At 27.1% G+C, this 20280-nt stretch overlaps 1 protein-coding gene across 2 annotated transcripts; it reads left to right on the top strand.

Annotated features, from left to right (window-relative positions):
• Positions 1-3316: 3316 nt before the first annotated feature.
• LOC111033817 (piwi-like protein Siwi) lies at positions 3317-19869 on the top strand. 2 transcript variants are annotated; one of them, XM_022314744.1, is made up of 15 exons: positions 3317-3660; positions 6759-6967; positions 7027-7212; positions 10348-10527; positions 10975-11130; positions 12692-12816; positions 13784-13895; positions 13966-14255; positions 14649-14800; positions 15050-15180; positions 15260-15425; positions 18317-18441; positions 18933-19093; positions 19332-19482; positions 19550-19869. In XM_022314744.1, exons 2-15 carry the CDS (start codon positions 6884-6886, stop codon positions 19664-19666), a joined length of 2136 nt encoding a protein of 711 aa, XP_022170436.1. In that variant the 5' UTR covers positions 3317-3660; positions 6759-6883; the 3' UTR covers positions 19667-19869. The 2 variants fall into 2 exon arrangements, with proteins under 2 accessions (XP_022170436.1, XP_022170435.1); XM_022314743.1 differs by lacking the exon at positions 3317-3660 and adding an exon at positions 5024-5269.
• The last annotated feature ends 411 nt before the right edge of the window (positions 19870-20280 follow it).

Raw genomic sequence — 20280 nt, 5'->3', positions numbered from 1 at the left:
TGTTTGCTTTGTCAATTACGTTACTAATTTTACAAATAGAACCTAATATTTATTATTAAAATAAATAAATACACGAGTGTCATTTATTTGAAATGTGTAAAATAACATAAGATATTAGTTCTTAATATGAAAAAACGGAACAGGTGTCTAATTTTAATCGGCGACTAAAAGCTAATGCTAAATATTAAGCATTATTAATTTGATAAAAAATATTTTGTAATTTTGTAAGAAGTTAAATAGGTACTCTACTTGATGTTTCATCTTTATCTTGAGTACACAAAAAATAGATGCTGGTGTATTAGATTTGATTATGTGATTGATTTGCTTGTTCGTCTTTTCAATGTCAAATTTCACAAATGGATTGTAAAATTTGATTTACATCTTTATGAATAAAAAAGAAAATATTTGTTTCAAAACTTACCGAACATTTTAGACGGTGTACTATGTGCCTTTAACAGCGAACTATCATCAAAAAAGGTTGAATTTAAACTTAAACCCATCTTCAGAATTCATATTATAAAGATTATTGTCATCTGTACTCGAAGTTTCATTTCTAATATTAAAAATAATAATTTCTTTATACAGCTCGTCCCGCACATGTCACCCGGGACTGAAACCGCTCATTTCAGCCCTGGATATACGTACTATTCTATCATATTTAGATATTTTTCAATCGATGTATTTTATTTTATTACAATACCAGATAATATATTAATATATTATATATGTACACATTTAAAAGCTTATAGTAATAAATAATAATTTAGATGCTTAAAAATTTGTAGTTTATATTTTCAACGCATAATAATAGAAATAATATTTCTCACTCGTCTGTTGGTATTTAATATACGTCTTCCATAAAAAATAAGACAAGGTTGAAATCCCAACTAGTGTGTTCAGAGTTTATATTTTATATACTTTATACACAATGTCCATGCGTAGGTATTTGAGGTATTGTTATGAGACTTCTCCAAGGGTGGGCTGAATCATATAAATTGTATTGAAATTTCGTCCCAAAAACACATAACCTCGGAAACATTTCGAAGAAATTGAACACAATGGGAACGATATATATAACTACCCTACACCCCCTCCCCCAACATTAGTTCACCAACCACGTATTTACTCGAGTGGTGACCTTTACCACCACGAACTGGACACAGGGCAGCACTATAGTTAGTTGTTCGAAGCACATCAACAGTGTAGTACTTACAGAGGCATACGCAGCGATTCGTAGACGAAGTTATCGAAACCCGGTGTTCATCTTTCATAAAATAATCAAGGTAATTATTAAAACATCATTAAAATTCTTTATTCTTTAATAGTATTAGTTCTTTCTTCACTCATAATAATGATACATAGTTTAGTTGTTATTGAGCTAAATAACAATACAATATTTCCTAAATTTAGACTACTAAATATTTTTTGATTAAATCAACTGTCTTTTGATTATTCGGGACAAATACAGAGACTCCAATAAAAATAATACTATTTTGGTAGGTAACAAAATAATCATAAAAACCACTGCCGAATTACAATAATATAATATTTTACCAATTTCGATATTGGTTCTACATTTTATATTCGGCATTGTTTTAAGAACATACAATTTGCCATAAGACCGGCGTTTAAGTTAAAAAGCGACAAGTAGTTGCTCCCTTCGTATGTTCCGCAGCAGCTGTTCGTCAAGACTTTAACCGTGTTATCAATATATCTGCACTCGACACTTGCCGAATAAACCCGCCTGTGATAAATGATAGAAATAAAAATACTATAACTTCAAAATTAAGTTAGAGTGACAAATTCACAATTTAACAACATTGCTAACTCATTAATCCACGTGTTTTAAAATAAAATAAAACATGGAGAATTTGTACCTAATAGTAGATAATAGGTAAAAAACGTATTAGGGTTATATCGAGCTGTTATTTATTCTGAAAGATGAAATTATATTAAGTTTATGAAAATGGTTACTTTGTTAATAAAGATATTTTTTGTGTTTTTTTTTAAATTTTAGTTGAAATAAATATGGATCAAAATCCTTTTGATGATTCCGTTGAAAATGTTCATGATCTGAATGAAAATGAAAGAGAATTTGATGAATCAAATCCGCTCGATAATCTGAATTTTCACCATTTTCAAGGTGGGTATCAAATGTTTTTAACATTTTACTTGCTTGTAATATTTGAATCAATTTCATAATAAATAAATGTTGATTTTATGAAATACTTAGGTAACATGGTATTAATAATATTGAATTTTAAATTGTGAAGTAACCTTCGCATGCCATCGATATTTTGATATTGTCCACTTAACACTTACTACCTAAAAAATAAAAAAAAAACTTAAGTCTTACAGAAAATATTCCATACAATTACATATTTTAGTTTTAAGTCAAGAGCCACAGAGTTTAAGAGTAGTTATGTTCATGAGTATGACTGACAATACATTTACGTCTCTACTGACGGGTTGTACTATTAAGGTAATTAATCTATATAGTGAGCTAATGATTCCTTAAACAAGATTTAGTGGGCCGATTGGTGCATTAAATTTTAGTATACCATTAAATAAAATCAATTTTTTATGAAACACGAAATACAAATAGGTAGGTACCTATATAATATTTTCGATTTTGAATTCTTTACTGATATTGCCGGACAGTTGCGGTCAAGGTCTTAACATTGAACGTGGTTGAAGTTAAATCCTGATTTAAGCCCTATCGTGTTAGTGTAGTAGTGTACTATTTACTCAGTGGTGTATAATGGGCCATATTAAGACGCCATACCCCCATGCTTTGTCTCAGTCTTACAAACGATGTCTTACAACATAGTACATTGTACGTTCTGATTAATTAATTAAACTCTGTTATGTTTAATATTACAGTGAATTGACCTATAATCAAATTTAGTAGTAAGAAGATTATCTAGTCGACAACATAGGTTTTTTTTATACTTCAGTTATAAAGCGAGTTCTGGGCTTTTTAAGATGTACCTACAAACAATTTATTATTATGAAGCCCTCATAGCTCACTTAAATATTGAAATATAAAAAAACCTATGTTGTAGATTAGATAATTTTCTTGCTACTACATTTGATTACACATAGGTCAATTCACTGTAAGATTAAACAAAACGGAGTTAAATTAATTATTCAGAACGTACATTAATACGCTATATGTTATGTGTTTGCAAGACAGAGACAAGGCATGCGTGTATAACATTCCCTTAATTGATAAGATTAAGCATTAATCCCCCCTAGCGTATCTGTCTTATCTATGTAATATTCGAGATGTGCCGCTAAGAGGACCGTACGCGCTCAAGTCACACCGCCGGTTTATCATTTTTTTTTGCTTCGCCGGTTTTGTCTCGTAGTTCTCGTACTCTCGTTCCTTTTTCCACAATGGCTGAAACGACGGCCGCTCTCTTCGTCCGGTTTTTGAGTGTGCTGTACGCCTGTACGCGTCGTCGTTATCACGCGTCTACTGTGTGCAAAGTGTGCCGGCCATTTGCGTCGTTTGTATTACCTGTATTTTACTCATCGATTCCGATTGTGCGAAGTGTAGGCATCAACTCGACATTTTGCTTCGCGCTTCGTCGTGGTTGGCGTGTTGCCGACGTTGATATCATCATTGTGCACTTCTTACGTATCCAACGAGAATAGGTAGGTAGTAGGTACCTTTTTTTTTCTCTTTGCGAAAGCTGTGATTATAATTTAAACTCTATTATTATGACTACTTTCCTATTATGTATTTCCACCCAATAGTAATACGGTACCTAATTTTCTAATATAAAAGTATAACATATTCTATAGAAAGCCGCTTTTGTAAACTATTGGACATTTTTTACTTTTGTCCATCGAAAGTACCAACTAGATTCTCTTTCTTACCAGAAAAGATGCTAATGAAGAAAATCGAAGCACTTTAACTGTCCCTAAACTTGATGTCAGATACAAAAAAAAAAAATTAAATAAATAAACTAAAACACACACATTGTAAGATCAATACATTATCGGTCCGCTCAGAATCTAAAATTAAAGCATTCTCTATAAAATAACAAAGTTAAGTCAGGTCTTATATGACCACATATTGCTGATAATTAACAAGTTTAATTTGAACTGATAACTCTTAGTATAATTTTCTTATCTGCTAAATCTGGCAAGTCTATTATTTTGTTATGTTTTGATTTTTCAATTCAGGTTAAAAACTTGGTTGTGTTCGAATATGAACCAAGATCGCTTTTTCGGTTGGCTTTCCTAAATATTCATAGACAATATACATATTCAAATAGATGATGTGATTGATGTATTTTCTGCCAGTAAAAAAAAAATAGCTCTTATATTATAATTATTTAGTTTTTATATAATCATTTATTAAAAATATGTATTTAAACTTTTGAGCATTAAATAATGCTAAATAAGGTACTGTTTACTATGTTAAATGTTTTTGTACCTATTTTAACTGAACAAGTTTGTTGCATTTGAATTTCTCTTAAGTGTCGCAGTAAGAGATATTTTGTGTTTTGACCTTCCTGAAAAATTATCCCAAATACACCACTGCATATGAATTATACAGTGATTTATAAAAAAAAAAAACTTAAATAATTTGTTATAAAGTAACTTATAATAGATTATTTTGTTAATACCACACTTAATAATCAATCAATAAAAATTTTGTTTATTACTTAACCCATTGTAGCCATTAATATTTTGTCAATACTTTTTTTTTCATTATTATTAATTTTATTTAAAAGTGCTATTGTCATTTGCCATTTAATGCCAATAGTTTCATCTAACATTTTTCACAGTTTCATAAATAATATTTTTTTGTCAATCCTAGCCAGCTTACATACTAACTCGCATACTAACATGCCGTAAAAAAAAAATATTATATTACATTATATTGTATAATACATTTAAGAAAAATCATATACTTCTCGGGTTTTTAAATTGTTGTCAGTTTGTACCTACCATTTCTAATAAATTATTTATACCTTCATTATTTGAAATTTTTGTTGAGATTTGACAACTTAAATAATGTTTGTTTTTTTGAGCAACCATAGAAAATTGGGTTTATGTTAGTTAGCAATAATATATTTATTTAATACTGTCTTTAAATCTAAAAATCAAAATATTGAGTTTTATGGCACAAGTATTCACTTAAATATGTACAGTACAAATTTACAATGGTGTTGTAAAAAATGCACTGAGAGGAGAACATTTATTATGCAACATCGTTTTCATTTTTTCAAAATGACAAATATAAAAGAAGCGGGTAAGTGGATGTCGTTCTGTTGTACATTAGGTTTCTAAGAGGTCGCTGTATATTAAAATACAGAATTCAATGATATCAAATCATTGTATAAATTAAATTAACTTTTATCTTTTTCTTATTGATGCATATTAACTTAACTGAAAATCATTAACTTGCCCAGCAATGCCTAAAATAATATTCAAAGAAATAGTGCGGGTTGTGTTTTCCTTATCTGCAGAATCAACATCAGGGTTTTCAATCAGTATTATTTTGTAGACGGTGAAGTTAATGCCAAAAAATATTTTGTAGTTTTACAACCGAATAGCATTTTGGGACAGCTAACAGCTTCTTGAATTATAAAAAAATACATATAAGTATAATAAATAAATGGAATTTTCGTATTTTTTCAGACAAACAGGTGAAAACTGACCTAAAATCTAAATAAAAAAATATATATTTATATAGATTTAATAAATTAGGTAATTTAATTTTTATGCAACTTGTATTTACATATATTTTTATCACAGAAATTAATAACATTACGTATAAAAATATTTTTCTAATTTATAGCGTATACTTAATCAAAATGTTTTGGTTTTTAGGGTATATTTTAAGAGTATGTTTAAGATAATTGCAAATGCAATTAATTTTTCATTAAAAGAACCCTAGTGACTGACAAAACAAAGGTGCCCTTAATGGTTTGATAAAAAAAATTAAAGATGTTTGAATTAGTAAACAAGTTTACTTTGCATCAGTTTACAGAGCATATATTTTACATTTTTCATACCTTTTAATATATTCAATATTAAAAATTGACAAATTTATAAAATGTAAATTCTTGTCAGTAATTTGCTAAAATTGAAAAAGTGCTTCTACCTACCGATGCAAATAAAGTTGCTTACCAATTAAATTATTTTTACATATTTTAAATTAAATGACTAGAAATACTTAAATTTTGGCAGTCATACAGGTATTTCCCGTCCATAAATTGGTTTTGAATATTCGTATAACTATGATGTGGGTGATAGGTGGAGAGTATATACACACTAATGATAATTTACTGCAGAAACTCAGAGACAAGCAGTGATAGCAAAGAACAAAATAATTGCCTTAATTCAACCCTTTAAAAATGTCCATTTGCAATCCCCTTAAGTGATTGCGCACATTTTAAAGACATATTTAGTGATTTTTAGGCCATAAATTAATGCATATTTTAAGGTTTTTAAGGGCATTAAACCCCAATTATGATTTATCATACAAATATATATTTATTAATCTACAATAATATAATAATAATTTATTATTGTTTAAGCTTTAATGTATGTATATCAGAATATTTATGTATTCTTAGTTTAATGATTAGTGTCTATTTTATGAACATATATCTATCATTAGTATTGACATACTATTTTAGACATTTTATCCAATTATACAACAAATTAGTAGGTACCAAATTTATAGAAAAAAAGTTAAAAAATCAATAATTTAGTGTCTTATTTTTTTTTTGCAGGGGTTTTAGGACGTCCTGTTGAATTGGTAACAAATTGCATTGAAATATTTTCTGGACAAGATTGGAAGTTGCAAAAATACAGGATATATTTTAATCCAAATGTTGAAACCAAAGTCAAAAAAGAAATGTTAGTTAAACATATATCATTTTTGGGTGAATGTGTTCTTGAAGGAAATATTATGTATAGTTTTATCAAATATGAACATAAAGTAAGTCTTTTCCAATATCTTATACAGAAATACATTTTTATTTTACCAATTTTTTGTAGGAAGTTAACATATACGAACACAGTGGCGATAGTGGTTTGCTGGTAATGATCACTATAAATCACATATCTGAAGTTGAAGGAAGTGACATAACAATAGCACCAATTGTCATAGAATTTTTAAATAATTGTTTAAGGCATTTAAAATGTATTAAGGTTGGATCCAATTACTATGATTCTGAAGCTACAGTAAATATTCATATAATTTAATAATTATTATTAGTGATGGGCATAATCGAATGATTTCGATAATCGAATGATTAGTAATCGAGACATTTTCATAATCGAGAGAATCTCTCGAAAAATAACTCGAAATTAAAATCGTTTTTTCCTATGAAAACAATAATCGAATGATTAGTAATCGAGAGAATATCTCAAATTAAAATAATTTATTCGTATGATAAGAATAATTGACTATTATTACGTATTTAGAGAATCAAAAAATTACTCAATTAATACACTTGAGTAAATAATTATTAATTAAATTTTGCTTTCTATATTTGTTGATATATATTATATTTATAATTAAAATAAACTATAATTTAGGAATAATAATAAGTAATAAACTAATAACCATGATGTATTAATAATTTATTATTAATAGATGCTTTTATTAAAATACAGATTTTCATTTTTTTATTTAATAATTATTATCTAAATTTTAAATTAATCTGCTGGTCTAAAATTTGATTACTCGATTATTTTATTTTACTCATAATCGAAATTATTCGATTACTCTATTATTTTAGTCATAATCGAAATATCTCGATTCTTTTTCATAATCAAGATATCTCTATTATATATCTCGATTATGCCCATCACTAATTATTATTAAGGATCATAGAATAATTACTGAAAACTAAAATAGTTATTTGTAATAAACAAGGTTTGGGACTTTTAGCACCTATATTCATCAAAATAAGCTCTGAAATAAGTATTTAAACATTTCATTAGAAGCATTCAAATGAGCATAAAAATATTAAAATTGGCAAAAAAAAACAACCTAAACTATCAATACATTTTTTTGATATACTATGATTTAATTTTTATAATAAAAAACATTAAATTGTTTTTAACTTTTTAGCCTTTAGAGTCGAAAACATTTTAACTTCTGTATTATTCTTTTTATATATTTTCTGAGAAATTTTCTAATCGAAAAAAATGTATTAATTTGGTTGAATAGTAGATAAGCTAGCAAATACGAGTTCCAGTGTTTGTTACTAGGAAATATGATACAAAGAAATTGACTAAAATTTCTTGGTTTTTATCAGTGGCACCTATCTTTATCTAGGCTGTAGAGCACAGTCAGCCAAGATATGCATAAAATCAAAAATTATCGGAGTAGTTAGAAATAAGCATTTTTTTAAAAAAATCTTTGAAAAAATGAACTAAAAGCTTTTTCAAACTTAATAATTGAAGGTAATTGTAACTTGACATATACTTCTATATCACTCTAATATATTTTATGTTTAACCATAAAAATAAGCAAATGCTCCAAGTCCCGGGCCCAGGTAATAAATATTTACAATTGTATTGTGATAACATATTTTTACAAAATGTTGTAAGTATGATTAATATTTATGTATAGCAAGAATTGAATTGATTTTTTATAATGTTTTTTTGAAGTTAATACTTCATAGGCCGCAGCGCTAAGCCTCCACTCTTGCCTACTATAGTCTATATTATAGTATATATTAATTATATTTTGTTATAATATGTTTCTTGGTTACTTAGGTACTATTTTTCTAAATTATTATAATATTATCGATGTACTGTTGAATCAATACTGTTTGAAGCTAATATTTAAATTTGTTTGGATTTATACAAAAAAATGTTATATTTGTCTTAAATATTGTTAAGTGTAGTGAGGAATACAGAAACAAAATTAGAGAGGCACACAATGATTCCAACGCTAGGTATGGGGTCTAATGGACTCAAGGTCCATTACCCTAGAATCACCAAAGTAGGTACATAAATGAGTCCTAAAATATTCTATTGATTGTTATTTCATATGTAACGATTTGTAATCCTAATTTAAACATTTGTACACCTCCCCAAACTTGGGAAAATCAATTTTCCTGTGGGGGTATTGGTGTAACAATAACAATTGTGGGCACTAGTCAGTAGGATCAATCAAGCTCATGGCAGTACTGGTAAAACAGTCACATCGGTACAGCAATAAGAAAATTAGTAAAATAACGCAAATTACATTTCAAAAATAATTTCTATAGAGTTATGTGTTAATTTCCAAGTTATTAAAATACGTTTTGAATGTTGAATGTATGACAAAACATGGGGGCTAGGATATTTGAGAAAAATTTAAAACAATATAAAATGTATTTAATAATTGTTATTTAAGATCTCAAAAATAAATACTCATATATTTTGTTCATGTATAACCTATAACATTCACTACAAAGTTCCTAATACTTAAGTCTTTATGGACTGATTATGTAATCAATTTAAAAAAAAAGTAATGATATTTGTAACAACCCTACTTTTTGAAAGAAAAACTAAAGTAAAACGTGACGAGGATCATTAAAATAAAAATATTTAATGCAACGAGTATCGTGATTTTATTACTTTTTTAAAGTAATTTACCCTACACTGGAAATAATAATTAATGTTATATTTTGTGAGTCATATATAATATACTTAAGTAGTTCTAGAGTAACGGACCTCGTTTGGAGCTCGAGATTATATATATTTTGTGGCTCTGGCAAGGAGGTGGGCTCTGACAGCTTACAGTTACTGGCAGGTGTAAACAGGTATTTGGTCATTACCATATTTGGTCAAGTACGACTAAGTGTGGTATACGGTAACGACGATGCTACTGTACATCAAAATGTATAATAGTATATGTTAAGTTTGTATTTTATAGATCAATAAACCATTTTCACCTCTGCTATTCCCGTATTCACTTCTAGTGTGCGTACTGACATACAGGTTTTTTTATTTTTGTGTCTGAAAACACTTTTTCTGGAAGAAAGAATGGTCTAACCAACAACTTTGATAGTGGCTTATGGAAGAAAATTGGATCTAATTGGTTTTTATAAGAGGTCAAATTAAAAATTCTCAGTACTTATTAAAATGATCAGGAGAAGAAAATATGAAAATTAATTAAAATTGTAATATGATTATTAAAATAATAATCACTCAGAATCTTTTTTCATTAAATATTGATTTGTCATTGAATTAACATTTATCACATTCATATAAATGCCTAATCAATGATGAGGAATACTCGACTCCTGCAGTTACCTTACCCTTACCCTTACCTACTCTCTCCCTTTATTTCTATATGTATTTTTATTTTTATTTTAGGTAACTAATAAAAGACTTGGATTACAAATTTGGCCTGGTTATCAGCTTGGAATCAAAAAATTTAATGATCAATTTGCAGTACGCATTGAACTATTAAACAAATGTACAGTTGAGGAAACAGTTTTAGATTTTTTCCATGTGAGTTGTGGAAATAACAGAAATAGAGTCTCTAGCTTAATGGTGAGTAGTTATTATACAACCTTCATAATATGCACCAATGTATCCAATATTATTGACTTTCAAGATTGTCTTTAAAAACATGAATGAAGACTTTTGAACACCAACTTAAATTACATGCATAGAGTCAAACTTATGGAACTCTGGCTGATTGATTTGTACACTAAAATGTATTAATTTCATTGTTAAATATTGCATTTAAAATAATTAAAGACAGACAAAAATGTATTATTTAAAATAAAGTAGTTGCTAATTATAAAATGTTGAAAGTTTAGAATCCGCTTCAATTGATTATTGATGTAAAAACTTTCTTGAATAGGTGCCTACTTTGTCTGTATTTTGTTTTTTAATATACAAACACTTTTAATGGCAGAATTAATTATTTAAGTATTTACTAGAACTCTTACCTGTGTTGGATGATTAATTATATTTTCTTGTTGGCTTTTCCAGAACAATTTTAAAGCTAGTATTATTGGGACTGTGGTTCTGACACCACATAATAACAAACTGTACAAGATACAAGGTGTTGATGGAAGTATAAATATATGTTCAAAATTTATTGATGAAAACGGTTCAAGTATATCATATAAGGACTACTATGAACAAGTAATTTATTTTATTATTATTATTTTTTTTTTTATTGGTCCTGAAATTTTAAAACTTTATGCTTCTTAGCCCATCAGCATTATATTTGTATATACTTAACTTAACATTTATAAAAGAGGAGATGCACAGATCAATCAACAAACAAATAATAATGATGGTGATAGTGTGTTGCATGTAGCCAAGTATTCTTACCTCAGACTTTTCTCCAAAAATGACATACCTTAACGTTGTAACTTTGATTAAGATTAACTAATAATAATAATAATAATAACCTAACCTAATTTAGATTAACTATATACATATAAATATGCATGTCGTATATACACACAGACACACATAATATGACATGTGTGCTACTGCATTATATTTTTAGTAGCACACACATAATATGACATGTGTGCTACTGCATTATATTTTTAGTAGCATGGTTTACATCTACTTATGACTAGACATAACATTGTGTTATACAGTTTTACAATTATTGCATTTTTCTTAAATTTTGGAAAATGGAAGTAATGCTACCAAAATAAACAAAACTGTGATGTTTAATAGTTTTTTAATACAATTTTTTTATCGATACAATTGATACTATAGTTTTGTTGTGTGACTTTTAATTAAGATTATTAGGTATTAAAATAATGGGATAGAGACTTATCTTTTTTTAAAGACTCAATTTCTCAATTTACCTACTACCTTTTTTTCCTGGACCTAATTTATCAAGATAAGGTCATTAGGGGCCAAATTTACCTAGCCTCATATTTTGCCTTCTTTTCCATCTCTTGACTGTCTGTTTAATTTAGCTTAATGTATTTGTTTGAATGCTCTATTTATTTTACCAGAGGAAGGGGGTGTTTTGTTCTGTGTATAGGGGATGGTAGTTGAAAAAAAAAATCCCCGGAAAATAAATACCCGCACTAGGAAAAAAAAATCCCCAGTAGCATTATACCTACCGGTAGTATTATATTATTTCATAAATTATATTATATGAAAAATAAAATTAATATTGTAAATTATATTGATAATGAATTACCAAATATATACATGTATTATGTTATATGTACATAAAATGTAAGCCACGATGGTTAAACTTTTGGCATTTTAAACAGTATACTCAAAATAAACACGATCAAGATGTAATTCCAACTGACCAATTAGTTGTTATATTTGTTTCAGTTCTAGTATAAGATTATAGATAGTAAATATCACGCATCCCACAATCGTCGTAGATAAATAGACATTATCTGTAACCCCTAATCTTTGTAAATTGTTTTTAATCTAGATTTTCTGCCCCTTTATCAATTTTGGAAGCAAATGTACATATTTTTTGAAATTTGTTTAGTTAGTTGCTCAAGAGTAGTTTTCACATAACGTTTGTATAAATGTGAAGGTATATTTTCTCTCCATAGTGTATTCAGTTATGGGTTTATGTTGTCTATGCTTGTGTGTTATATTGTTATATGGTATAATTTTTGTAGTTTATTTTTGACTTGCTCTCAACTATTGTACTTATAAAGAGTGTATATTTTTATACTTGACTCACTTGTATGTTTCTTATTTTTAGAAATGGAACATAACTAATTTGGATCCAAGCCAGCCAATGTTAAGCGCTTCAGGTCCTAATGATGGAGTTGGTACGGTATATCTCATCCCCCAACTCTGTACTATAACTGGATTTAAAGACATTGGGTAATTATAATTATATATTAGTATGTAAATAAAAATTTCTGAATTTAACTAAAAATAAAATATATTTCTTAACTTAATGGTAAAAACAAAAATTATGTTTATACTATAATATTGTGTGTCTAAAAAGCCTAACTAAAAGTTCCATATTTTTTTAACTATCTTCATGGCATATAAATTCAATTTTTTCAATAGTATTCTACAAAACAAAATATAGAAGTATCCTGTGAAGATATACTCATTAGCCATAAAAAAAGACTCGCCCGCCCATTCAAAACCGATTTTTATCGTTTTACCTTTGAACTAAAAAAAGATTTTGAGTGCATGAAATTAATGAAAAAAAATGTTGAAAGGTCAAAATTTTCAGAAAAATTAACTTTTTATAATTTAACTTTTTTACTGGAAAATTAAATTAAACTAAAAAAATAAAATATATCTTGTCTTTCTTTCTGTAAGTCTCACAAAGAAAACAGATTTATGATATGTTTATTATCTGAGGATATATCGGCATTGCAATGGGTTAATCCTCGTGGGACGCACTGTATACTATCTAACTGAAATTTTCTTATTTAGCCTGTTTACTATGATACCGGGACTGTAACCAAAAAATATAAATAACAGTTAATTTTATATACATTTTAAGTTCAGATTTGGACAACATTAGATATTTAAAAAAAAAACAATAACAATTTTAGTTATTTTTTTGTAATTTAAAAATATTTTTCATGTGTACTTGTTATGTTACTAATTGTGCATTAATTAATTACAAATGATGGACTAGTGTACTACTTATAGAATAATAAATTACTTAAATTGGAATTTAACATAAAATATACTTAATAGTATAGACTTTAGGCTGTAGTATAGCTGTAGTATACAGTATACTGTCATTTGACTTCAAATTAAACATATCCATTACAGTGACTTACTTGACCTATTTTATTAACTATCAACTATTTTAAAATTACAGAGAAAAGCACCTGGTTAAAGAATTTAGTGAGTGTGGAAATACAAATTATGGACCAAATAAAATAATAAATAAATATAATATATTTCGTGGTAAAATGCAGTGTACACAAAAGGTAAATTTGTTTATTAAAACATAAAAATTTTTATTTATTTTTTTATTTTTATTTGTTCTGTGTACCATAGTTTTTAAAAGCATTACAATCATGGGACTTCGGTTTGGGTAGAAAATTAATTAGAATTCCTGGACGTGTACTCCCTCCTATGGATTTAAAATGTTTTAACCAGATTATTCCTGCTGGACATCAAGGAAATTGGACAGATCAATTAAATCAATTAAGAATGTTAGAAACTCCATTTGTTGAAGACTGGATTGTTTTAGCTCCTTCAAAATATTTTTCTAAAGTGGAACGATTTGTTAATACTCTAAGGTTAATAGCAGGAAGAATGGAATTATACCTACCAGATCCGGAAATGTTAGTTTTGATTATTTATTTAATTAGTTGCATTTTCGACTATTTATAAAGTGCTTTACACTCCATTCCATAAGAGAAGGTACACGTTTTTTCATCCGTCAATGCGCATCTCCCACCAATTTCACCCGATTTGGCTAAGCACCATGCAGTAAAAAATGGGGGAAATTTGGCCTCCACTAAATTGACAGCTACGGTCGAATTCGCAACTCGTGTACCTTCTCTCGTGGAACGGAGTATAGTTGTGGCGTTTAAAGATGCAAACTTGAAAGTGGATGATTTAGAGTCCATTTCGTGAAGCCTGGCACTTACAGCAACTAACTGCGCTGTTGGTCAACTTCTTAAAACGGCAAGATTATAATATGCAAACATACTAATTTATGTTTATGTTTTTAGAGTGCAAATTAATGATGTATCTCAAAGATCATACATGAAACATTTGGATGAGATTGTAAATAGAAATGCCCATTTTATTTTATGTGTGATCAAGTCTCTGAATGGTGATCTTTACAAACTAATAAATAGAAAGTTATGTATCGAGACATCAGGTAAATAAATTAAATTTAAAATATGCCCATCAAAATTAATTATTTTAGTCTAATTTTATTTGTGTACCTACTCACATAAGTTATAATTTTTAATAACTTTAATCCTTATAATTTACTAATTTACCTATTCAAACAATTTAAACTTTGATTTTTATATACTACACTAATATCAATGAATAATATATACAAATAATTCAATAGAAATTAGTTTATTAAAATCATAAAAATAATTTTAAAAAAATATTTCAGTTCCGTCACAATTACTGTCTTTGAAACATGTTACGACCAATAATTTATCAAGGTATATCAAAACTGCAATACGAATAAATTGTAAGTTTGGTGGAGTGCCGTGGTCAGTAATGGATGTCGTCAGTGATAAGGTATTACTATTTCACAAATAATTTATTAATAAATTATGTACCATCAAATATGATTAATTAATTTAAATGCATTTTTCAGGATATTATGGTAGTTGGGTTGAATATGTACCGAGATTCACTTAACAAACATAAATATTTTTGTGCAGTAATGGTTTCAATGAATGAATCTTTTACGAGATACTTCAGTTCTGTTGACTCAATATGTGAAGAGGACATTTCAGAATTTTATGTTTTGAGTATTGCTAGTATGTATATTAAATATTATCATTTATTAAAAACCTAAGAAAGGATTTTTCCTATTGTTATTATATTGCTTGTGTTTATTATATATAATTTGTATTAAGACGTTATCTCTGTCTTATAACTGTGTAACACACCAAATTTTACTATCAGCAGATCATGTTAAGCTCCGTTAATTTGAAAATTAGAGTGAATTGAACTTTTATACAAATTAAAGTTCAGATTATTATTTAGGGCATTTCGTGGGCTTTTTTTTATATTTTTAATTTTAAGCAAGTTATGAGGATTTTAAAATTTAAAATTGTTGATACATCTCAAAATACACATAACTCGCTTTAAAATTAAAATATAGTAAAAAGCCAATGAGATGCCTTACATAATAATCTGAACATTAATTTTTATACAAGGTCCAATCAGTACAATTTTTTAACTGGTGGAGCTAAACCTGATTTGTTGAGAGGAAAATTTGCAGTGTTACATGATTGTAAAGATGGAGATAATACATTTGAATTATCCAAAATAACTATTTTTGCGATTATTAATTCAAGTTGGTGACAATGATACTAAATTTTGTGATGAATGTGTAAATAACACCTTTTGGAGCTCAGTATATAGCTAAAATATTGTAACTATTTCCGTTGTATTTTACTATTTTAATATTGTAAATAAGCCATTAGTGCCCTAAATTTTCAGCTTAGAAGTTTTATAAATAATATTTTCTTTTATAAAAATAACTGCTCCATCAGATTCTTTTGCTTTTTTTGGTCGGACCTCTGTGAAGTCCTTTACAAAAGAGAAAATCTTTACCTATCCATATTTTTGATGCAACTATAGCATGACATTTATCATTTAGTGCGGCATTTAGAAATTCTAAATAATTTATGTGTTTGGTTAAACTTTTGATATTTGTGAGTAGTATGTTGAGACTATTATTGTGTTTTGATAACCTTTTGTTTATTTCATTAGTACATTCTAATTGAGTTTTGTCTGAGTTAAATTTCTTAAAGATTATTAATTATAGCCATTTTTTGTTGATATACTTTAGTGAATAATTTAAATTCATTTTAAACTTTTATTTCACTAAGTTCGCTTTTTTAATTCAATATGATTATTAAATAAAAAATACACATTTAATTTTTGAGCTGTGTTAATTTTAGTTTATATTGTAAAAACTATTAAAATAAAAATAAAAATATTTAAAACCATTCACATCATTATTTTGTTTGAAATAGTGTTTGATTTTATTACAATCAGGCTATAAAATATAGGGTAACTGATTTATTGTTAAGAGGACGTAACACTAGTATTTGTTGTCTCCGTCTTACCAATGCGTAATATAGCAAAATTACGCTCGGCAGAACACTTGTAGCTCCTTTAGTTTAAAAATTAGAGTGAATCGACCTATTATGAAACTTGATGGTAAGAACATTATCTGTGTTTTTACGTTGGTTTTTTGCGATAATTCAATTTTTAAGTGAGTTATGACCATTTTTAATTTACCGTATATTATATACATATAACTTGCTAAAAAATTGAATTATCGTAAAAAACCAACGTAGAAATACAGATGATGTTCTTACCATCGAGTTCCAAAATAGGTCAATTCACTCTAATTTTTAAACTAAAGGAGCTACAAGTATTCTGCTGAGCGTAAATTTGCTATATTACGCACTGGTATGACGGAGACAACAAATACCAGTATTACGTCCTCTTAATATCGAGGTAATTATTTTGATTACCAGTATTCAATAACCTCTTTTTACTTAAAAAAAATAAAATCTGTTGTCGCCTTATCGGTTATCAAATTATAGGGTTTTTTCTGGTTATCATAACAATGTAGTAATCAATTTTAATAAAGCAATTAATACTTAATGTAGTGTATATGAATTATTTTGTAAGTAGATAACTTAAAATATATATGATAATTGATACCATAACAATATGAAATGTTGTATTATTTATATTGCTAAAATTTATTTATAATTAAGGTTAGATTGTATAAAATTAATTTGGTGTTTGAGAAGCCGATAAAAAAACATTAAAGGAAAATAATCAAATAGCGCGTTTATATTTAACAAAATCTTTACAAATTTTAAAGTGTTTATTATGAATTTGATGCCATTTGTTGAAATTTCTTTTTCATGTCTGAACATCTGCATCTTAAATTTTCCTTAAAACATCCTCATTTATAATTAGGGTTTGGGGCTTCTTGCACCTTAAATTATTGAAATATGCAGTCAAAATCGTCAAAATAATTACCTACATAATTTTTTATTTTGTTTTTAAAAAACGCATAAGGTATATTGTAAATTATTATTATAAAAATAAAAATTTAAAAATTAGGTAGGTACTTAATATAATAAAAATGTTTTTTACACGGGTTACTCATCTCCATCTGTATCAATCTAGGATTCATTAGGTTGTACCATAATTATACAATTGTCGAAATTGTCGATAAAAAGGTTGATTAAGCGATAAAGAGATTATCATCGTAAACAGACGTACGTGTTAGATACGAAAAACTACGTCCATCCAATTATGTTTTTTCCGACAATTTTACGTTTATAAAAATATAAAAATGTGAAATATGCCCAAATATGTTAAAAATTGCTCTAATATGTGCTTTTCTTAAAATATGACGAAATATGCAAAAATATGCAAATTCAAACTTAGTATTTAATTTTGTCATTTCATAAAACACATTTATAACTCAATTAGAATAGACTACGGCCACTACAAAAAAACATGCAAATGCGAGAAGTCCCGAACCCTATTTATAATACATATATCCTATTTATATCAAAAAGTAAACAATAAAATAAACCTTTACAATAATGCTTCGAAGTTTATTATAAAATAATATATAATTATTTAACTATTTTCATTATTAATTTAGACGGTTTAAGGAAGTACAAAGACTTAAATCAAAAATCACCTAGAGGGATTATAGTATATAGAGATGGTTTAGAATGGAATGAATCATCTAGCGACCCTCGTATATCTGAGATTATATTAATGACGGTTAGTAGTGTTAACCATTTTCTTCCATGCATGTATTATATACGGTATGTATCTTATGTAATTGTAAGCGAGGTTTTTTAGTAATTATGAATGAAAAATATGAGTCTCATATGAACAAAAAAGATAATTTTTTGTTTTTTAACTGACAATTTTTTTATTACAATTTCAACATTTTTTAAATATACCGTGTTTTCTCCACAGCAAAATCAACCATATTATTTTCAAATTGTAACATCTATATTTTATTTAGCCTAACAAGTTCTGGTAGACCTTTTTTCTTTGAACTTTTTGTTAGTCATATTATCAATATTTGCATGTTCAAAAATTTTGAAATTGTAATAAAACAATAAGGAAATGCATCTTTTTTTATTTTTCTAAAACTATTATTGGTCCATAATCATTAAAAACACCTCATGTACAATGAAATAAGGTATGCCCTATATATGGTTGTTATGTGTTCATAAAATCAATATAAAATGTTGTTTTGACAGGAAAAATGTAATGAAATCTTTTATGAAGATATGGTTCCCTTTGCATATATTTTAGTAAGAAAATCTGATGAAAGTAAATTTTTTACTCATCATGATCCATTCAATTATCGAAATCCACTACCTGGAACAATTGTTGATTCTTATATCACTGACCACACCAAGTGAGTAATAAATATGCAATAAATATCCATTTTATTTATATTTATTTGAGAAATGTTATTTATATAATATTTAATGCAATTTTATACATTCATTAGTCACATATCATTTAACTCAATATTACATTAACTATTATAATTTAATGTTATGCTGTTTTGTAATTTTTATATCAAACAAAAACTACAAAGTTGTTACATCACTTAAATAATTATAATTATAATAAACACTTATCTGTCACAGGTTCGAATTCTTCTTGATTTCACATACAGTGAAATCTGGGACAGTACTTCCAACTTACTATCATTTACTGTTTAATTCTATTCCTCATTTAATGGTAGATGACCTACACAAGTTAACTTACTTGTTAACTCATGTGTACTTCAAATGTTCGGTGAATATAAATTAATTTATAATTAACATACAAATCAAATATTTTACCGTCTTAATTTTTTTTCTAGCATACCATACGAGTTCCTGCACCTTGTCAATTGGCATACGACTTAGCATATTTTAGTGCAAATACACTTGAGAGCACTGAAAATATATCGTTACATGGATATCCATTCTTTTTTTAATTATTATGTTTTTCATTAGTATATTTGTATTAAATAATTGTTTAACCTAATTATATTATGTATTAAGTTATTTATATGATCAGTGTTCAGATTATATGTCCATAAGTTTTAGTTCACCTATTTTAAGTACATTTATTTAATGTCCAATGATAATATGTTCACTTTATCAATTTTGCTTAAGCCCCCTGTTATTAGGAATGTCTACTTATTCAAAAATTAAAAACTTTATTTATATATTTATGTATCTCAAAATCCATTAAATTAACATCACACAATTTTGAGTCTTAAAAAATATTAAAAGTAATCATAAAAAAATGTCATTTACATCTTTGTCATAGCATTCTAGTTCTCGGTTGTACATATTTAACCTAAAACATATTAACTAAGTATATATGTCCATCTCTCTATTAGACTATTATTGTTTGTACCTATCAACCATTCTTTGGATGAATTGGAACATTTTAGTGTATCATGTATTACTATTGTCATCTTTCATACCTTTTGAGATAGTTTTATCGCCAGTAGATTTTAACATTTTATTTCCATTTTAACTGTTTGAATGAAAGTGATGTATGTTGTCAGTTAGATTTTTGAATTTTCGATCAGACATAAAA

Source organism: Myzus persicae, unplaced genomic scaffold (assembly GCF_001856785.1).
Source record: "Myzus persicae strain clone G006 unplaced genomic scaffold, MPER_G0061.0, whole genome shotgun sequence".
NCBI classification, from domain to species: Eukaryota; Metazoa; Arthropoda; class Insecta; order Hemiptera; family Aphididae; genus Myzus; species Myzus persicae.
The sequence above is the reverse complement of the archived record's forward strand: the minus strand, read 5'-3'. Positions and strand labels throughout refer to the sequence as shown.